This window comes from Trichoderma ghanense (genome assembly GCF_004382785.1).
Source record: "Trichoderma ghanense strain CCMA-1212 chromosome Unknown scaffold_24, whole genome shotgun sequence".
NCBI lineage: Eukaryota > Fungi > Ascomycota > Sordariomycetes > Hypocreales > Hypocreaceae > Trichoderma > Trichoderma ghanense.
Window position 1 is genome coordinate 101871 of NW_027395687.1, and position 18022 is coordinate 119892.

The window sequence follows — 18022 nt, forward strand, 5'->3', positions numbered from 1 at the left end:
GCCGGTGTTGAGTGTCCCGTGCATTGCCAAAGTGTGGTGAAGGGATATAGAATGAAGCAAGCGGGAGTGGAGGAGGATTGATTGGCCAAGGGACGATCCAGAGGTCCAAGTTGGGACAACTGCTGCGCCACAGGCACCAGGGGCGCGCCTACCGGTTGTGAACTTTTTTTTTTTTTTTACTGCCAATTTTTTTTTTTTTTTTTTTAATTTTTCCTTGAGGGATGGTCATGGATATCGTCAATTGAGAGCTGGTATGCAGGACAATACAATACGAATGAATATTATGAGTACTCCGTATAACAGAAATGAACCGAACCCAACAAGAAGCAAGAGAAATTCGAAAATCAGACATCGACCGGATCTCGCCTCTCAGGCCTTCTTTGGCGCATTCTTCTTCTTCCTAGCGGCTAGTCTGTCGCTGTACTTGGGGAACGTGATGCTCGACTTCTTCCGCTTCTTCTCGATGCGCTTCTTGGTGATTTGCGGTCTTGTCGGCTTCTTCGAGTCGACGTCCATGGCTGAGCATCGCAGCATGTTAGCATCCAGTTCATCAGAAAGGATTTGCGCCAAGGCCAAAGAGAGGGTGGGAAACTGTACAAGTCTCATCTGCAGCCTGGGCGTCTGCATCCTGCGCATTGTCGCTCTCGTCTCCTTCCCAACAGTGTTAGAAAAAGCACATGAACTCTTGCATGCTCTATCAATTTAGAGCTCATGGGTTACCCAACGAACCATCAATCTTCATCTCCGCAGGCTCGGGCTTTGCCTGCTTTGCCAGCTCGAGCAGCTTGGCCGACAGACGCTCCTGTCGGGCGGTTTCTGCGGGCCCAAAGATGCTGGCAGCCTTGCGCTGGTTGTTGAACTTTTTGCTGCTCGACCGAGAACTCTTGGCCATGATTGCGGTTGTCGTATCTCTTGCTTTTTGTGCTGTTGTCGGTGTTTCTTTCGTGACGGACGGTCTTGTCGATTTTGCTTGCGATACCGATCGAATTGATACTACAGTACGCTGGTACAGAGAGGAAGAAAGAAAGTTTACGATAACGGCGGGAGAAGATAAGATAGCGCATCAGTGTGGCGCATGATTGCATACCTGTGTGGCGTATTAGCGCGCCCTCGGCTTCCCGCAGTTGCCTCCACAATCCTTTTCGCGCGTTAACGGTGCCGAGTTCTGCCAGCTGCCGCCGCCTGCCCGATCGCAAAAGTCCAGTGGCGACAGCGTCGAGTCTATCTATCCTCTCTCTCTGCCTTGGACTGCTGGCTGCTGGCATGTCTCGCTCCTAACCGCAGAAGCGACGCGAGGCTGACGGGGTGAGAGGAGAGTGAATGTCAAGGACGCCGCTGCATCACTCGCCCGTTGCCGCCCTTGGGCCCCCGATCGAATTCACAGCCTCGCTGCTGACGACTCGACGTCTGCATCTGCGCTTCTTCGCCTCTAACAGTGATAAACTCGGTCGATTCTCCGCCCTCGGCCCTGCCTCGCATCGTCGGCGACCATCACGGCCGTTTGCCGGCTTCATAGCGAGCGCCACAGCAACCGCCTCGTGCCGTCCAGCGGCCTCGACCTCTTTGCTGCGTTTGCTTTGCGATCTCGGACTCGATCCTGTCCGCTCCGTCCGCAAACCCCTGCCCGGGCTATAACGACCAGAGTCTTGATCGCATCGCCTCACAGACCTCTGCATCAGCCCACCGCTGCTGTCTTGTTGCCCGCTCTTGTCGCCTCGACTCTTCCGCTCCTCTTTTGATGCCCATGCGGGGCGCCTTCTCTCTCGATCGACCATCTGCGCCGCCAGCCGAACCATGGCTTCGTCCAGCTTGATCCAGCGGAATGACGTGAGCGCGCTGCTCCGGCAGGTCCAGGGCAACTCTCTGTTTAATCGCCAGCTCTCTACTGTCTGTCAGGTGAACGGGCTCAAGAGCACCGGCGTCAAGGCTGAGCTTCAGCGACGTATTGTAAATCGTGAGTTTCCGACCCGCGTTGCTTCTCACCGCGAAGCCCGTTCGCGTGCTCTTGTTGCGCCTAACCGCGCGGAGTGCTAACCTCTCTTGCTCTATTCCTTTCGGCGACCCGCAGTCATCAACGAGACGGTGGCCAACAATGACTACGCGCGATTCCAGCAAGTCCGCCAGAGCATCTTGCAGGCTAATTCCCAGCGAGCGAGTCCATCCAAGGTCACGACGGCTCGGAGCAACGGATCTGTGGCGCAGCCATCTGTGCCTGCTTCCGCGTCCTCGACATCGCCGTACGGTAGCGCGGGCTTCGGCAGCCAGCGGGCGTATGGGCAAGTCGCTGCAGACGGGTTGTCAGTCTCCCCTTATGGCTCCGGAACGTACGGTTTCTCGTTCAAGCCGAGCCCCTTCTACTCCATCGAAGTCCCTGTGAGCGGTCTGCGTACCTGCGAAGGCAAGTGTTGAACCCTCCTTTACATAGTTACGTTGACTTGGCCAAAGAGGGGAGCCTTCGCTGACCGGTGTCGTCCATCTCCAGCCATGGCACAGCATAGGAACTCTGTCACCATCCCGCTAAAGCTAAGCCACTGCCCCATTGCACAGCGATGCATCGACGACAAGTCTTACAGGATCATGGTGTTCTGTGCGAGCGACAACAGCGGCGTACAAGATGTTGCGTTCCCACACCAATCCGAGCTCCGGGTAAACGGCGACGAGATCAAGGCCAACCTGCGAGGCCTCAAGAACAAGCCCGGCTCCACCAGGCCGGTTGACATTACCAGCGCTCTGCGCCTGAAGAAAGACTACATGAACAATATCGAGTTTACGTATGCGCTGACAACCAAGGTAAGTTTTTGGTGCCGGTTACCGGAAGTGGATTTGCTCCTCACTTTCTTTCCCTCTGTCTTTTTTCTGATCTCATGAGTCTCTTTCTCTCCCTTTTTGTTCTCTCTCTCTCTTCTCCCTGATGCGTCGGCATTATCCGCACATCTTCTTTCTCAGATCATCTCCGCTAATCGCCTTTGCAGAAATACTACCTCATTGTCAACCTTTGCAAGGTGACCACAGTTCCAGACCTGGTAGCGACAATCGCCAGCCGCAGCAAGATTACTGAAGAGTCAGTCATAAGAGATCGTAAGTCTGCTTTGGCTACCACCGTCACTGGTGCGCGACTGCTAACGGAACATGAACAGTGAACAAGATAGCACAAGACCCCGATGTGGTGGCAACCTCTCAGGTGCTATCTCTCAAGTGCCCTCTCTCCTACATGAGATTAGAAGTTCCCTGTCGGAGCGTGAGATGCACGCATCTCCAATGCTTTGACGCCACATCTTACCTGCAGCTCCAGGAGCAAGGTCCACAGTGGCTGTGTCCGATCTGCAACAAGCCGGCGCCGTTTGAACAGCTGGCCGTTGATGGGTGCGTACCGCTCCTCCATTGACCCCTCTCCGCAGCCTGTAACCAGCACTGACCAGTCTCTAGTTATGTCAAGGCTATTCTGGAAAAGACGCCAAAAAGCCTGGAAACCGTCACCATTGAGCCAAACGGCAAGTGGTCTAGCAAGCCACCCAGGGAGGAGGCATTGTCCAGGCCAAACGGCGCACCACTCGAGGACGATGATGATGCTGATGACGACGACGATGACGATGTCGAGGTGTCGGAAATCATCATTGGCGGCCGTCGACCAGCTACGCCCAAGCACTTGACCCCGTACACGGACACGCCTGGCTCTGCAGGCCACGAGGGTTCGGCGACAAGGCCGCGGGGCAGCTCGCATAGCGCCAAACGACCGGCGCCGGCAGTCATCGATCTGACGTTGTCGTCTGACGATGAGGAGCCAATTCAGCGCCCAAACAAGCGCCAGCACACGGGCTCGAGCAGCTACCGCAGCTCTTTGAATATGCCGTTCCTCAGCGAGTCTCCCAGCAACTATACGCCCTAGGAGGCCAGTATGGAAGCTATAGAAGGCATGAGGCGTCCGCCGAAAGAGCCGCGTGGTCGCCGGCGTCGAAGGCGAGAAGAGTGAGTGTTTATCAAACGTCAAACTATAGAGAGGGAACTGTAGAACGCGTTTCCATCTAAGACAGTTGGAGGGGTTAGAGACGAGAGAGGGAGGTTTGATTTATCAAGTCAGCAGAGGCGTTCAGGGTGACGAGGAACAAAAAGGATGATTCCCCTAAAGGTCGGCACAGGGCCAATTTTGTTTGCTTTTTCCTTTTTCTTTCCCCCCTCTCATCAAGTTCATATCAAGGACACAGGAGCATATCCGTCATCGGAGAAGACAAAGATGTATGACTAGGGCAGTGATAGGTAGCAAGTGGTGACTTCTGGCAGGACTGTATCTAAAGACTGGATATTTTGGCTACCTCGGGCGTCCTCCTCTGTAAGTACGTGTCGTCGATGTGCAAGTCGCTTGTTCCATCTGGTCTGGCTTCGAAGCATTCCGACCTGTCAATGTATCCTTTGACGAAGCTGTATCTCAACGACATGAACTAGTACAGTATTTTGCCATTTCGACCAGAATCGCATCAATGAAGCGCATATTACATTACAGGCCATCTCAAACCAGAGTCGTTGTACAGCTACATCCACACACCCCACCAAGCCCACCCCCACACCTTCAACCTCGTACCTCCAAGGTCCCTCTGCCGCAGCCACAATCGATACCCTTCACTTCAATCTCGCAACCTCTCTCACCACCACTCAACTCCACCATCCCCAATACAACTCGCATCCTCTCCTCTCTCTCTCCCTCTCTCTCACCCAACACTTCCTCTCTTCCTTCCTCTCCTCCCGCAACACGGGCATCACACAGACCATCAATTTAAAAAGGAGCAATGTCCCTCTCCCCCCCAATGCAGCCCTTCAACGCCTCCGACCCAAGCGCCTCCTTCCTCTCCACCTCCGCCCTCGACTTCCTCCTCATCGAGCTCGTCCCGCTCGCCCACCGCGTCACCTCCCAGCGCGACTTTTCCTCTCCCTCCTCCCCTTCGACCGCCGCCGCCGCCGCCGGTACTTCATCGTCTTCTACTGCCCAGGCCTCCCCTCCAACGGCGAGCCAGCAGCAACAACATTCCGACAACGACGACGACAACAGCGCCGCCGCGCAAACACAAACGCAAGCCTCCTCGGCCGATCATCCCGCGAAGAGGATAGACGACGACGAGCACCTCGATGCGGTGCACTACCGGCTTGAAGCGCAAGGGTATCGCGTCGGGCAGGGCCTCGTGGAAAGGTACACATCACCCTTACCTCACCATACCATACCTTCCCTTGTATATCACTACCATACCATAAAACACCCGTCTAACCAGTCTCTCTCACCCCTCGAATAACTGCAGATTCTCCCGCGACCGCCCCCGCTTCAACGACACCCTCGATGTCATCAAGTTTCTCTGCAAAGACCTCTGGTCCCTCGTCTTTGGCAAGAACATTGACAACTTGAAGACGAACCACCGCGTACGTTTGTAACAATCTCCTACAAATCTTATACGCCATTCAACAGAAAACAAAAGCATACAGCACGCATGTCCTCGAGAGCCCCCTTGACTGACAGCTCCAACCAGGGAGTCTACGTTTTGACCGACAATGCCTTCCGCCCGTTTTCTCGCATGAGCACGGAAACCGGCAGCCAAGCCGTCGTTCGCGCACAGCCCGTACGTTACTCTCCCTCCAACCCGATCTCTCTCTTATACGCATTCGCACACACAAAACACAAAAGGAATCACACAGAACCCAGAGTTTGTATTGACTAACTCAATCTACTGACCAGTTCCTCTGGTTTCCCTGCGGCATCATCCGCGGCGCCCTGGCCGCCCTGGGTATCAGCGCCACCGTCCAAGCCGAGGTCAACGAGCTACCGGCAGCTATATTCCAGATCAAGACCGTTGTCGCAAAGCCACAGTGATCGAAAGACCCTCGATAACGAATTGTCCGATCCGGTTCATTCGGTTCTTCCAACATACGAACAGACACCGATGATCATCTGCGCCGTTGTGCGAAAAGACGACTGGCCCGCTCCAGCATCAGCACCCCGAACAACCGCTCAATCCAACCTTGCGCGGACTAGGCCAGTGTGGAACGAGAAAAGACTATCCCAACGGCAAGGGCTTCGCATGGAAAGGAAGAGACTCTGGGACAAGTTTACAGCCTATGAAAGAGAGCAAATCATCAGCCACCCTGCTTATGCGCGCGTATATATATTATACCCAGTAGTCATAGCTATTGTCCCTCAAGACTGGCTCCCCTCGACACTAGAACAGCTACCCACAGGCTGGAAGTTTCAGGAGGAAAGATATTTACTTTTGGGGAGGGTTGTGGGCAAAGTCGACGCCCTTCTGAATGTTGGCCTTGAGGCCCTCGACAGCCTTGCCCAGGAGCTCCTTCTCCTTCTCGGTGATGCCCTCCAGGGGGTTGGTGGCCTTCTCCACACCTTCGGGCTGCGTGAAGGTTAGCCAAGAATGCTTCTTACGCGAGTCAAGTACGGGAAAGGGAATTTGTCGAGACTTACTCCAAGCTCAACGGGGACGGAGAAGAAGTCGACTCCGGTAGCCTTGGCAATGGCCTCACCTCCGGGCACGCCGGGCAGGTAGACGTAGCTGGGCTCGACGAGGCCCTTCTCGCCCTTGGCGGCACGGAGCAGCTTCTCGGCGAATCTAGAGGTACGCATGTCAGTATGCAATCATCGAAGAGAAAAACTAGGCCCATAGGAGTCTCACCGGAAGCCAGCATAAGCCATGGAGAGAGTGGCGGAGCCAGCACCATCCTTGGCCTTGACAACCTCGTCACCGCCAAACTGCACGCGGTTGACAAGCGCATCGTACTTGTCGTCGGGGATCTTGACAGCAGGGTTGGCCTTGCTGAAGAGGGGCAGGATGGTCTCGCCAGAGTGGCCACCAACAACGGGGATGGTCAGCTTCTGGGGCTGAGACTCGCCAACAATCTCGGCGACAAAGGTCTCGGCACGGACAATGTCGAGGGTGGTGACGCCAAAGAGGCGCTTGGGGTTGAAGACCTTCTTGGCCTTGAGGACCTCGGCGGAGATGGGAACGGTGGAGTTGACGGGGTTGGAGATGACGAGGATGAAGGCGTTGGGGGCAACGTCGGCAATGGTCTCGATGAGGCCCTTGACGATGCCGGCGTTGATGTTGAAGAGGTCGTCACGGGTCATTCCAGGCTTGCCTGTTGAGCAGTCGCAGTGTTAGCAAGGACAGAAACAAGGGAGATTTCAACCACATGCCGAGGCTGCAGCAGCCTAAAGTGATTGTGTAGCCTAGTATACGTACGGGGAATGCCAGCGGGGATGATGATGATATCAGCATCCTTGAAGGCGGCCTTGGCACCGTCGTTGGCGGGCAGGTAGCCAGTGACTTTCTATCAAAGCACAGCGGCGTTAGCGACCTGAGAGCCACCGTAGAGGTCGGGCCAAGGGAAGTTTAAGCTGTGCTAGTCGGTGATGCGGAGGGTCGAGGATGCATGAGGTCGACGCCGGAGCAGGAGCTGGGAGCTTACCGCGGGAGAGGAGATGTGGGAGAGGTCGGCGGCAACGCCAGGAGTGTTGACAACATCGTACAGAGCCAGCTCGTCGATGAGAGGGCTGCCCTTGAGGAGGAGGGACAAGGGCTATGCGAAGTGGCAGAGGACGCGCCGAGTTAGCGACAGAGGCACACCACTGAAGACGGATTGCGAGAATCCGAGAGGGAGAAGGGAGGGAGGGAGCAGCAAACATACCTGTCCAATGCCTCCGGAGGCACCAGCAACAACTATCGCGACACACGAACATGGTCAGTCTTGGTTCTATCACAGCCCGCTTTCGAATGCGCTTTTCCGCCTCGGATGACGCGAGCTCTTTGCTCGCTCAGCGCCCAGCTTTCTCCCCCTCCGTTTGCTGGTGGTGCGGGGTTGAGGGGCAATTCTTGAGCTGAGCTCTGGGAGAGAAAGGCATAGCATAGCATACCTGCTTTGACCATTGTGGCGGTTGTAGGGATTTTGTAAGAAGGTGAAATAAGAGAAAGAGGGAGCTCAGAGGAGAGGCTTGGGTATAGTGGGAGGAGCAAAAAGAAGAATGGCGAGGTGGGAAAATGGAGGAGAGGATGGATTATCTATCGCTCAAGGTTCCTGTTGCAAGAGGGGAATTGCGTAAGAACGGGAAGGGGTCGTTGCTTGTACGGAAGCGGGATGGCTCCTGCCCTGTCCAACACAGCGCAAAGGGGGGGGGGGGATGAATCGCGCGCTATATTTTCCAACCAGGTGCCTCCACTCGCTGCTCTCTGGACTAACTACTGTGCAGCTCCCCTTGTGTCAGGTAGTTATGCCTTGTTTAAACGGAGGGGCTTTTATTCTGCCTGTCTGCGTGCTTGTGCTCCCTCTTGGCTTGTTATGTACTGTCTGTCTGGCTCTCCGCTATTGGGTGAAGCTCTTCTCTGGTAGCTCACATATTGCTCGTGGGTGCTTGTCTGGCATGGAGCGAGCCCGGGATTGGCCAATCGGGAGGCTAGAATAATAGCCAGATGCTAAGGTATCACGAGGAAATCCTGTTATTACTTGTTATAGGTAGCATGTGCATGTTGGACGGGGATTTGGTACAGTTCTCCCTAGGCCATCAGATCTACAGGCCGAAAACCAGACTGTGCTCAGAAAGGCACGGCATCACCAAAGCCTCCGCAACAGACAATGAACCTCGGATCTCCGTTCGCCCCCTTTTCCCCGTCATGTTCCGATCCGCCTGTTGATCCCGAGTACTAGGGAAACCTCACAAAAATGCTTGTGAAAGGCACTTTGTCTTGGGTCGTTGAAATAGCGGAACCAGGAATGACACAAAAGGTCGGGCCGCTGATTCCGAGGTTCGCCGGGCCGGAGCGGATGAGCGTTTGGCTTGCAAGGTAGCCGAGCTGCCAACTCTCGTGTGAGATCGGAATTGCCTGTATTCGAAGATGATCATGACTTCATCGCTTTCCGAATTGCTTCTTCGGGTGATTAAGAATGCAGCTTTTGGGAACTTGTAAGGTTGTTCGTTGAGATGGGAATATCAGCTTGAACATTTTGATAAAGTGGCATACCCGGATGCCCGAGCCGTGTCTTTGGTTTCGCCGGCGGCACTCGGGGGAGGGGCGGAGCGCCAGTACAGACCGGCCATATGGCTGCATGATGGCCACACCTTATGGTAGATCCTGGATCTCGTGGAGCCTGGGTGCTCAGCGGTTAATGCCGAGGCTGTCTTGATACGTAGCACCCACAACATCGTCCCATCTTTATTCAGACCGCATCAGTTACTGCAGGCACAGCTGCATTCTCATTCTCACTTCACAAGACACTGCCAGAACCCGCTGGAATTGGTAAGGAGTTTGTTTTTGATTTGGCTCGACGGTTTCGGGATCCAGCTGCAGCTCCGGCCGTAAACAGCGAAACCTCCAAAGGTCATAACATGGAATAACCCTCAACGGGACAAACCTCCCCCTCAGGTCCGTCGCTAATACCAAGCCAAGCCAAAATATACAGTCGCAAGATACGCCATTGAGATCCCTACTCCCAGCCACAGCCAACTTCAACCCTCTCCCCTCGTCCCCTCATCCTCATCTCATCCTCTCAAGTGGTCCGAGAAATTTTGTTCTTCTTTCGTCGTTCCCTCTGTTTAGGACTCACCAGCGGCAGCGGCCTTGGCCTTCTTGCCCCTCAGCTTGGGCTCGGGGTCGGCCTTGACGGGGAGCTGGGAGTGGCGGATGGCAGAGGCGCGCTCGACGGCGGCGGCGCGGAGGTCAGGGCGGTAGCCGGTCTTGGCGACCTGGCTGGCAACGGCCTTGTAGGTCCTATATTTCGTTCGAGTCGTCATTAGCATGACATGATTCTCCCTCCCGAGTAACCGTACTCTCTCGTAATCAATCCTCCAGCTCCCGGTTGTTCTCGCAATCCATGGGAAAGGCTGCATGTTGGATGTGTTCTCGACTCACTTGCGGGTGGACTTGCCGCCACCAATGGTGGTCTTGACGAGGCCCTTGCTGGGCTGGGCGGCAGCAACGGGCTTCTTGGTGAGGACAACAACGCCGCCCTTCTCGTTGGGGAGGACACCGACAGCCTATTCATTCCAATGTCTTAGTATAAAAACAGCTCTGTCTCTGTTCGTTCTTTTGGATGATTTGGTTGAACTCGGTAATTGCTCGATTGCTCGCTCGTGAAAGGGGAAGTCGGATCGTACCTTGTCGTTGACGAAACCAGCGTACTATTCAACCAGTCAGTTAGCCCTCATGATATCCTCCCAAGGTGTAACCAATTCCACTCTTGAATGGAATAAGTTGTCTGTTTCGAGCTCGCGTACCTTTCGGCTGTGGACGTTCTTCAGGTTAAGGGGGTCGCGGGAGAACTGGACGCCGCCATTCTGGGCAGCACCGGTCTTGTGGAGGTAGCTGTTGTTGGATCCTATGCCATAACATCACCGTTTTAGCCCATATCCCCTCCTCGCAGATGATTTGCAGCCTCCCGTCTGAACTGCCCTTTCGGAGGACAGCTGAGAAGGAGCTTCGGTCGGGGAGAGCGCAGAAAAGAACTCACGGACGACCTCCCAGATCAGGTCCGAGGAAATGTTGGGCAGAGCGGCGGCCATTGTGTCGGATTTTGTGTCGAAGATGTCTTGACGGGTTTCGAGGTTCCTTCGTTTCGTTTCGTTGTCGCTAATCCTCCTCACAAGAGCTGGGCAGAGAAACAGTCGACCAGCCGAAATGTGCGGGCTCGCTTAGCTGCCTGATTACGGTTTAGCGCCATCCAGGCCGCAAGCAGCGCCTCGTTATCGCTCCTTATCGGCCTACCTAGGTACGTACCTATGTACCTACTCGTACGTATGTATTTCAGTTCTCCCTGGCCTTCTCCTGTGGCTGGTGTCGCGGATCGGATCAGGTTCAGCCCGGCCACTCCATTCCACTCCATCAACCACATGGTGCGACCAGGAAGCTCAAATGGATCCCGCACAGCCACTGCTTTGACCTGCGTCAAGCCGCATCAGTGCAGTGCACCACGTCAGACGGGCCACGTCTTTTGAGGCCTCACCAAATCCGTCCTGTCGCATCGCATTCCCTCCAGTCTCCAAAACAGCAGCGCTCGCATCGTATTACGAAGTGCTCTCTCGACTGCACAAGCGCAACCAAACGGCCGTCCCGCCCGCGAAACCACCCTAGCCATGAACTGGTTCATCTGCTAGCCGCCCAACATCTCCAGAGGAGCACTTTTTGACATTAAAGACACTTTTCTCTTCTCTCACTATTGTTCTTTCATAATCCTCCTTCTTCGCTTTTCTCGAGCCTCATTCTCCATCTCCGTTCCGCGCAACTCCTTAAAACGAACTATACCGAATAAACACCGCACCACACCCTCCATCTCCGAGCCACCCGCAAAACGCAACGACTGCGCCATCATCATCATCAACAACTACAACAACGAAGCAAAAAAACGAACACAACAATCAACAAACAACATGTCGTACCTCCTCTACTCCCTCTGCGTCTCCCTCGTCGTCCTCGCAACAGCCCTCTTCCTCACGCGCTCCTGCTGGCTCCGCCGCCTGCACGAGGTCCGCCTCCCGGGCTCCGACTACCTCTACGCCCGCCTACCCTCGTCCTTTGCCGGCGACATCGAGGCCGGCCTGTCGAGCAGCACCTTTGACCTGACGGGCAACGTCGACGGCGGCGACGCCCGCGCCGGGCTCGACGACGACGCAAAGGCAGAGGTACTCCGCATCATGAAGAAGAGGCGCCTGCCGTTCGACCAGGCGCGCAAGGTGTACATGGAGAACCGGTTCAAGGCCAACGGCATCGGGCCCGACGGGCGGCCGAGGGATCCCAAGTTTGTGAGCTTCTCATGAGGACGGGAGAGCGAGCCCTTGAGCGACGTAGCCTGTTTGATTCCTTTGGACTTGTGAAATCCACGTTGTAGCGCTGCTGCTGCTGTTGCTGCTGCATGTCTGGATGCTTTGTCTCGATTTTGTATCACCACTACCACTTTTTTTCCTATCAACATCTTTGAGCATCTGCGGGAGCGTTTTTCATTGTCATTTCATCTCTACATTACCACCTTCACTTCATTCCGTTGTTTCTTTGTCTACTGTCTTTTCAGCCTTTTTGTTCAAGTCTGCGCTTGGTCGCATGCATTTCCATTCTCTAGTCGCTCACTGATCTTTTTCTCTCATCGCCCTTTTGTTCGTTTGTCTACTCCAAGCAAGCAAGGAGTGTTCCAGAGACAGTGGTATAAAGACCATCGTACAGCTGATGCGTGCAAATCTGCGATTACTCCCTCCAACACGTTGTCAACTGATATCGTTTCTTAGTCCTCTCAATTTTCATTTGTTCTTTGGTCCAAGCTGGAGTTTGGAAGTCGCTTTATAGTATTATTATTATTACATTGCCGGTTTATAGACGCCGGCGCGCTGAATATCAGTCATCAAATGAACCATACTATAGTATTACACATCATTCAGCAGACTTGTTTTCTTTTTTCGTGATGCCGTGTCCTCATAACGCCTCTGCCACCCAAAGTTGCTCAGCCAAAACCCAGTATCGAAGCCCCCACAGCGTCATGGTAGCTCATTTCATGATCCGCCTAACAGACTGTTTATAACTATGTACACAGCATGCAAAGACCAAATAAAGTAAGGTAAGTAAGTATTGGCGGCAGATTCGTATGAAATCAGTGGCGCCAGCTCAGGCACCTTTTTCCGTGGCGCGAAGTCAGGCTACGCCAGAAGAATGGAGGCTTTTCATGGCCGTAAAACGTTTGTTGAAAGAAGGGAAGAAAGGAAGAAGAAAAAGAATCGGCAACTTAGTTGGTCTTCTTGGTCTCGGGCACGTAGGTTCTGTCGTCGGAGCCCTCGACCTCCTTGACGGTGGCATCGACCTCCTCCGCCTCGTCCTTCCACTTCTTCTGGGACATCTTGACCTCCTTCTCGAACATCCAGGCCTCGGGCATCTTGTAGGTGCCGCCCAGGCGATCAAAGGCAGTGAAGAATTGGCCGTAGTTGACCTCGAAGCGAGAGTGGTGCAGCGAGTGGCAGGCGGCGCCGTTGACGACCGGGTTGTTGGTGAGGTACTCGCCGTCGTGGATCATGATGGTCCAGAAGTTGACAAAGACGAAGAGGAAGACGTACGCCATCTTCTGCAGCGGGAAGATGAAGGGGAAGACGTGGTAGGGGATCGACTGGGCGAAGCCGTCGACCGGGTGGAAGGCGTGGCTAGCGTAGGGCGTGGGCATGATCCACTTGTGGTGAGGCTTGTGCAGGTGCTTGTAGACCCGGGGGTGGTGCAGGTACCGGTGAATCCAGTAGATCCAGAAATCCGTGAAGACGAGGAAGAGCGGGAACTGGAGGATGTTGTACCACATGCCGGGCCCCTCGGCGGTGGTGTCGTAGAGCCTGCCGTAGCCGCGGACCTCGAGCAGGAAGAGGGGCGCCGTGAGGAGAGACATGAAGGGCATCGACTTGTTGGTCTGGATGACTTCGAGCCAGATCTGGTTCTTGATGTACTTGGGGTGCTTCATGGTGCGCTTGTCGAAGATGAAGACGTAGGAGAGGGTGGCGAAGATGAAGTAGACGACGAGGCCAAAGATCCTGTCCCAATTGTTAGCCAGACTGTAATGTGTATCTGGGGCGTCGCCCAGATGTGCCAAAGGGCGCCGTACCATGTGATGAAGAAGAGCGTGGCCGCCTGGCGCCAGACGTTATCTCGGGGCAAGGAGCTCATGTACGCGGCCTGGAAAGGCTCGACCTGGAAATACTTGGTCGCGGGCTTGTAGGTCCATGATGAAAAGGCCTGGGCCGAGGAATTGGCCGCCGTCGCCTTGGGGAAGTCGTACGGCGCGGGCTGTAGAGGGAACAGCCAGGCGTAGACGTGGTCGGCGATGAAGGTGTCGGTGAGCTCCAGCACGACATCCATGGTGGGCAGACCGGAGGGAAAAGGCAAGGCAAAGAGGAGAAAAGAAAGGACCAGGACAGCTGAACAAGAGGTGGCTGCTTGGTTCGCAGGTTTCGGAGGCGACGGGGTTTTGCGGTCGAGTCGCGGGCAGCGAGCGAGGACCAATTTAAGTACGGAGCCTAGTCGATGGTCCGGGGGGGAGGGAATCGACGTTGATACTGTAGAGAGCGAGAAAAAAATAAAAACTGGGGCGCGAGTTCAGGGGTGCAACGCGGATCCCGATTGAGGTTCGGCGCAACAGAAGAGCGAGGTTCAGTGGCAGGAAGATCGATCAGATAAGCGTGGTAAATGACCGTCTGATGTTTGATGCTGGTGCTGGTGCTGGTTTTGATGGTGGCTTGTGTCAGTCGAGAGCTGAGAGCTCAAGGAGGCGAATGGCTGATTATCAACTATCAACCAAGGTATTGTAGCAACAAGCTGAAGCTGCCTAGCAAAGTTAAAAAGATACTGGGCAAGACCTTTTGCTGCTTCTCTCATTGTATATACCGATACACATACTCCGTACGTACGTTATATATAGCCTATCGATCCCTCGATCACCAGGAGTGACTCGACGGCACTCCTGCTCGCCGCCTCCACCCCTTTCACGGAGCAGCAGCGATCCGGCGCCAGCTGGTGGTGTGATTGTCCTGCGATTCGCTCCAAGGCAAAACGAAATGTCCGAACATCTACGGCTCTCCGAATCGAGCGCGTCGAAAATGGGGAGTCCATCCCCCGAGCGGAGCCGAGGTGGCCAGAGAGGGAGCTGGAATGTGCTGATAATCAAGCGGGATGGTGCCTGAAAGGCTGAGGCGTAGCGCCGGATTGGCGGGCTTGCCTTAGCTAAGCTGCGCCTTCTTGCGGGGCATGCGGTCGCATTCGTATCGATAAGAACACGAATACGCGCCATGTGCCAGGAACTCGTACTCTTCATCTTGTTGTTCTCCCTCCCTCTTCTTTGCCTCTCCCTCCATGCGTGACGGACATGCTTTTGCAGCGATTATCTAAGAAAAAAAAAAAAAGAAAGAAAAAAAAAAGGGAAAAAAAAAGAAGAAGAAAAAAAAAGAAACGCGTTTGGTGCTGTATGAGATGAGCAGGCAAATCAGAGGCCAGTCAACAACGGGTGCAATTAAATCGGTTATCGACAGCGCGAGGCCAGCTTCGGGTTTGCTCATCATCCTTCGAGCCTGCGATGCCCACCCACACTGCGCCCTGCCTTCTGATCGCTACTAGTATACATCAAATGCCGCCGAACACGTTTCTGTTGGGCCACTCGAACCAGCAAAAAGTAACTGAAACGAAATTTCGTCTACAGGAAACATCACTCTTCAACTTGGCCGCACAGCCTTTATGCAATTAAAATGGTCGCAACCCATATCAAAGGATACAGAATCTATCTGCTGTTACGGCGGCTTCCCGTGATGAGCTAGGAAGTCCTCATGGTACGACTGGCTGAGGGCGGCCCTGTGAAAATTATTTTATCTGTGAAAGCAGCAAAGCCGTGAAGAAAGAGAAGAGCGAGTCTGGTCTCAACATAGTACTTTCTTGTTGTTTGATTGCGGATGATGCCTTGTATTCAGGCAGCTAGCTCCCTTGGTCCTATCCGAGCAACGTCTTCCGCTCCGTGGTTGCCGAGCGCTCAGATCGTGGCAGCAATCCCCTTTCGCGGTATTACGGTGAAATCCGGTCGGCACGATGCCGAGATTGATTCCAGCTTAGCAATCCGTCCCAGGAGCTTCTGTCCTTTTTACCCTTCCCAATCGGCGGCCCAGGATGCACCACCCTGGGGCCTTGATTAATTGCGGGTAGATTCCCGGCCCTAGCCTTGGAAAACTCTGGAAAGGTTGCCGGGTGAACTTACAAGTGATAGCGCCTGTGCTAGGGGTGGTTCTGTTCGCGAGTTTGATGTAATCGGAATGGAGCGAGCTTGATGTCTTGCCTCAGAGCGCGAACGGGCAAACAATGGGCAGCGTCATCAATGTGGTGATACCGAATCATGTTCCGCAGGTATAATCGGCCGAGCCTACCCTATTACCAACCGACGCACTCGATACCCAAGTTATGTTCTCTATCCTGACATCATGAATTAGATTCCTGCAGAGACTTTGGATGAAATTCAGATCGTGCACATACAGGGTAAGTGGATGCCATCGATGTCGGAACGCGCATCTGCTCTTGCTCATCTCACAAGTCGGTGGCTCTCACCATCTGCAAAGGCGATTGCTTCCGATACCCACGTCACGGCTGTGGTGCATATAAGACATTGCATGTGCAACCACAGCGAACATGGCACAGAAGTGTTGATGTGTATACAGTAGTACGAGTGAGAGGGCGTGGATGATGGACACCCTCTCGCCTGGTGTTTGGTAGAGGGGTTGGCATCGACACACCACAAGTTCGGATACTGCAAGCCATATATGCAAGCCACTGTCAAATTCCGACTCGGGTAATCCAGCATTCTAGCAATTCCTTCATCCTCGATGCTGTCTGGCTTTGACTTGCTCGCCGTTGCATCGCCAGTACAGAAGCAGAATTCTACTTGCCATTGTCCGACGATGGCCACATGATGGTATGTGAGTAGTATCATAAGGAACGCGATCATGATGCTTGTTGGACGCTGCCGCCACTAGGCCACACCCCCTCAAGAGACACCGTCACGCTGGAACAGAAACCATCCCGTCCCCTAATTATATCCTAGACAGCGTTTTCAGAGCACAAGCCAGCATCCACACCCGAGAGAGGTAGGCGCATGTCATTGATGAGCTTCCAAGACATATGTGCACACAGACAGGCGTATGTTTCGTACATTCACCTGACACCTCGTTGCATTGGAGGATCGCTGGCAGCACCCCCCTTTCACGCGGCTACCGTAAGCCGCAGATGGCCAATCCTACCAATAGACGAGATGGGGGGTGATGATCCCAGCAATGGCAAACGGGGAACGCAGAAAGTAACAAGATATTGTATGTGCGTAGATGCAGAAGGCAACTACAGGAAGTAATAGACGGAAGACAAAGAGCGTGTGACACGTGTGCACACACGAACCAACAGACGACGAAGCAGGTCTTTCTGCATCACCCGACTGGACACTCAACAGTCCCCGAACGAACGAGCAAACAAGGCTGCCAAGACATTTCTCCAGTTGGCTCCCTCAGCCTCATGTGGCTCGCCGGGAAAGCATTTTGTGTGTGAGAAAAGAGAGCTGGTGCCGCCGTGGGTGACAAATAGGATGAGGATGGTGGCATTTGCCCACAAACGGCCATGGTGGAATGGGGAAAGAGGATGGAGGGAGCAGCGATGAATCGTACAACGAAGAGTGGAAGATGAAACGAAACATCCACGGTTCCTCAAGCAGACAGGCAAACACAAAAACAGACCAAGTGCTCTCTCTCTCTTTCCCTGCTCCAGGGCCAGCATCAATATCCTGACATCAACCCGAGCTTCCATGGCCGCAGTTGAGCAAGTGAACCAGTACCAGTGCTTCAATTAGTGGTACTGCTTGTCGTCGTGATGCGAGCAATTGCCTCGCGGGTTCCAGCCCGGGTGGTGCACATGGCGCCCGTCTCCTGGCGCGGATATTGATCGGGTCAAGGCGTCGACATCTGAAGGTAAGGTGTGTACCAAGTGGCAGCTTCGCTCAAAACAACAGAGAGCAGAGCATGCGAGCGGATCTAGGCCGCAAATCGGATAGCGTGCAGAGCGGAGCCCGTCCTCAGGTACAAGTGCAAAGTACTACAGGCTTGCTATGGGGGAATCGGCTGGGCTGTGGCTGGTGTTAGGCTCGGCCGGCCCACACGCACTAGCCCCCCTGCCAGCGCTGGGACCGGAGTGGAGTCAGCTTTGGTGGGTTTGGGTGCTCCACCTGCTGCAGCCCACTTCGGTGCCCACCTTGCATCCCTGCTTCCTGCGTGAGCCGCTCCCAGACCGGGATAGCAGTGCTGGTGAGGTATCTGCTTAGCTGAGGGTGGGTACTGCGCGTTAGCAAATCTGGTGTCTTTCTGCGAGAGCTGCCATCCAGAGGGACGGAGGAAATGATTAGAGAAACTTCAAACACTCAGATGCCCCACCGTCCCGGGCTGGGCCTCTGCACCTGCCCTGCTGCTGGGGAACTGGCGGCGGATTTGGAGCCAGGATGGACGGCGAGGAAGGAA

At 54.5% G+C, this 18022-nt stretch overlaps 6 protein-coding genes across 6 annotated transcripts; 2 read left to right on the forward strand and 4 right to left on the reverse strand.

The window, feature by feature from the left end:
* Nucleotides 1-369: 369 nt before the first annotated feature.
* Nucleotides 370-892, reverse strand: CCMA1212_010305 (uncharacterized protein; the record flags this gene model as incomplete). Its single annotated transcript, XM_073707355.1, has 3 exons — nt 370-518; nt 598-651; nt 730-892. The coding sequence occupies 3 exons, from the start codon at nt 890-892 to the stop codon at nt 370-372; spliced, it is 366 nt and encodes a 121-aa protein (XP_073554173.1).
* Nucleotides 893-4781: 3889 nt separating this feature from the next.
* Nucleotides 4782-5851, forward strand: CCMA1212_010307 (Trafficking protein particle complex subunit 6B; the record flags this gene model as incomplete). Its single annotated transcript, XM_073707356.1, has 4 exons — nt 4782-5179; nt 5286-5403; nt 5511-5600; nt 5717-5851. 4 exons carry the CDS (start codon nt 4782-4784, stop codon nt 5849-5851), a joined length of 741 nt encoding a protein of 246 aa, XP_073554171.1.
* A 391-nt stretch (nt 5852-6242) lies between these two features.
* Nucleotides 6243-7913, reverse strand: CCMA1212_010308 (Malate dehydrogenase; the record flags this gene model as incomplete). The annotated part of the gene is made up of 7 exons (XM_073707357.1): nt 6243-6383; nt 6455-6599; nt 6663-7125; nt 7230-7317; nt 7456-7566; nt 7675-7706; nt 7901-7913. 7 exons carry the CDS (start codon nt 7911-7913, stop codon nt 6243-6245), a joined length of 993 nt encoding a protein of 330 aa, XP_073554178.1.
* Nucleotides 7914-9520: 1607 nt separating this feature from the next.
* CCMA1212_010309 (putative 60S ribosomal protein L28e) lies at nt 9521-10540 on the reverse strand (the record flags this gene model as incomplete). The annotated part of the gene is made up of 6 exons (XM_073707358.1): nt 9521-9525; nt 9586-9749; nt 9891-10015; nt 10136-10159; nt 10256-10356; nt 10489-10540. The coding sequence occupies 6 exons, from the start codon at nt 10538-10540 to the stop codon at nt 9521-9523; spliced, it is 471 nt and encodes a 156-aa protein (XP_073554179.1).
* An 864-nt stretch (nt 10541-11404) lies between these two features.
* On the forward strand, nt 11405-11791 carry CCMA1212_010310 (UPF0357 protein; the record flags this gene model as incomplete). The annotated part of the gene is made up of 1 exon (XM_073707359.1): nt 11405-11791. One exon carries the CDS (start codon nt 11405-11407, stop codon nt 11789-11791), a length of 387 nt encoding a protein of 128 aa, XP_073554143.1.
* A 953-nt stretch (nt 11792-12744) lies between these two features.
* CCMA1212_010311 (uncharacterized protein) lies at nt 12745-13853 on the reverse strand (the record flags this gene model as incomplete). The annotated part of the gene is made up of 2 exons (XM_073707360.1): nt 12745-13528; nt 13600-13853. 2 exons carry the CDS (start codon nt 13851-13853, stop codon nt 12745-12747), a joined length of 1038 nt encoding a protein of 345 aa, XP_073554142.1.
* Between the last annotated feature and the right edge of the window lie 4169 nt (nt 13854-18022).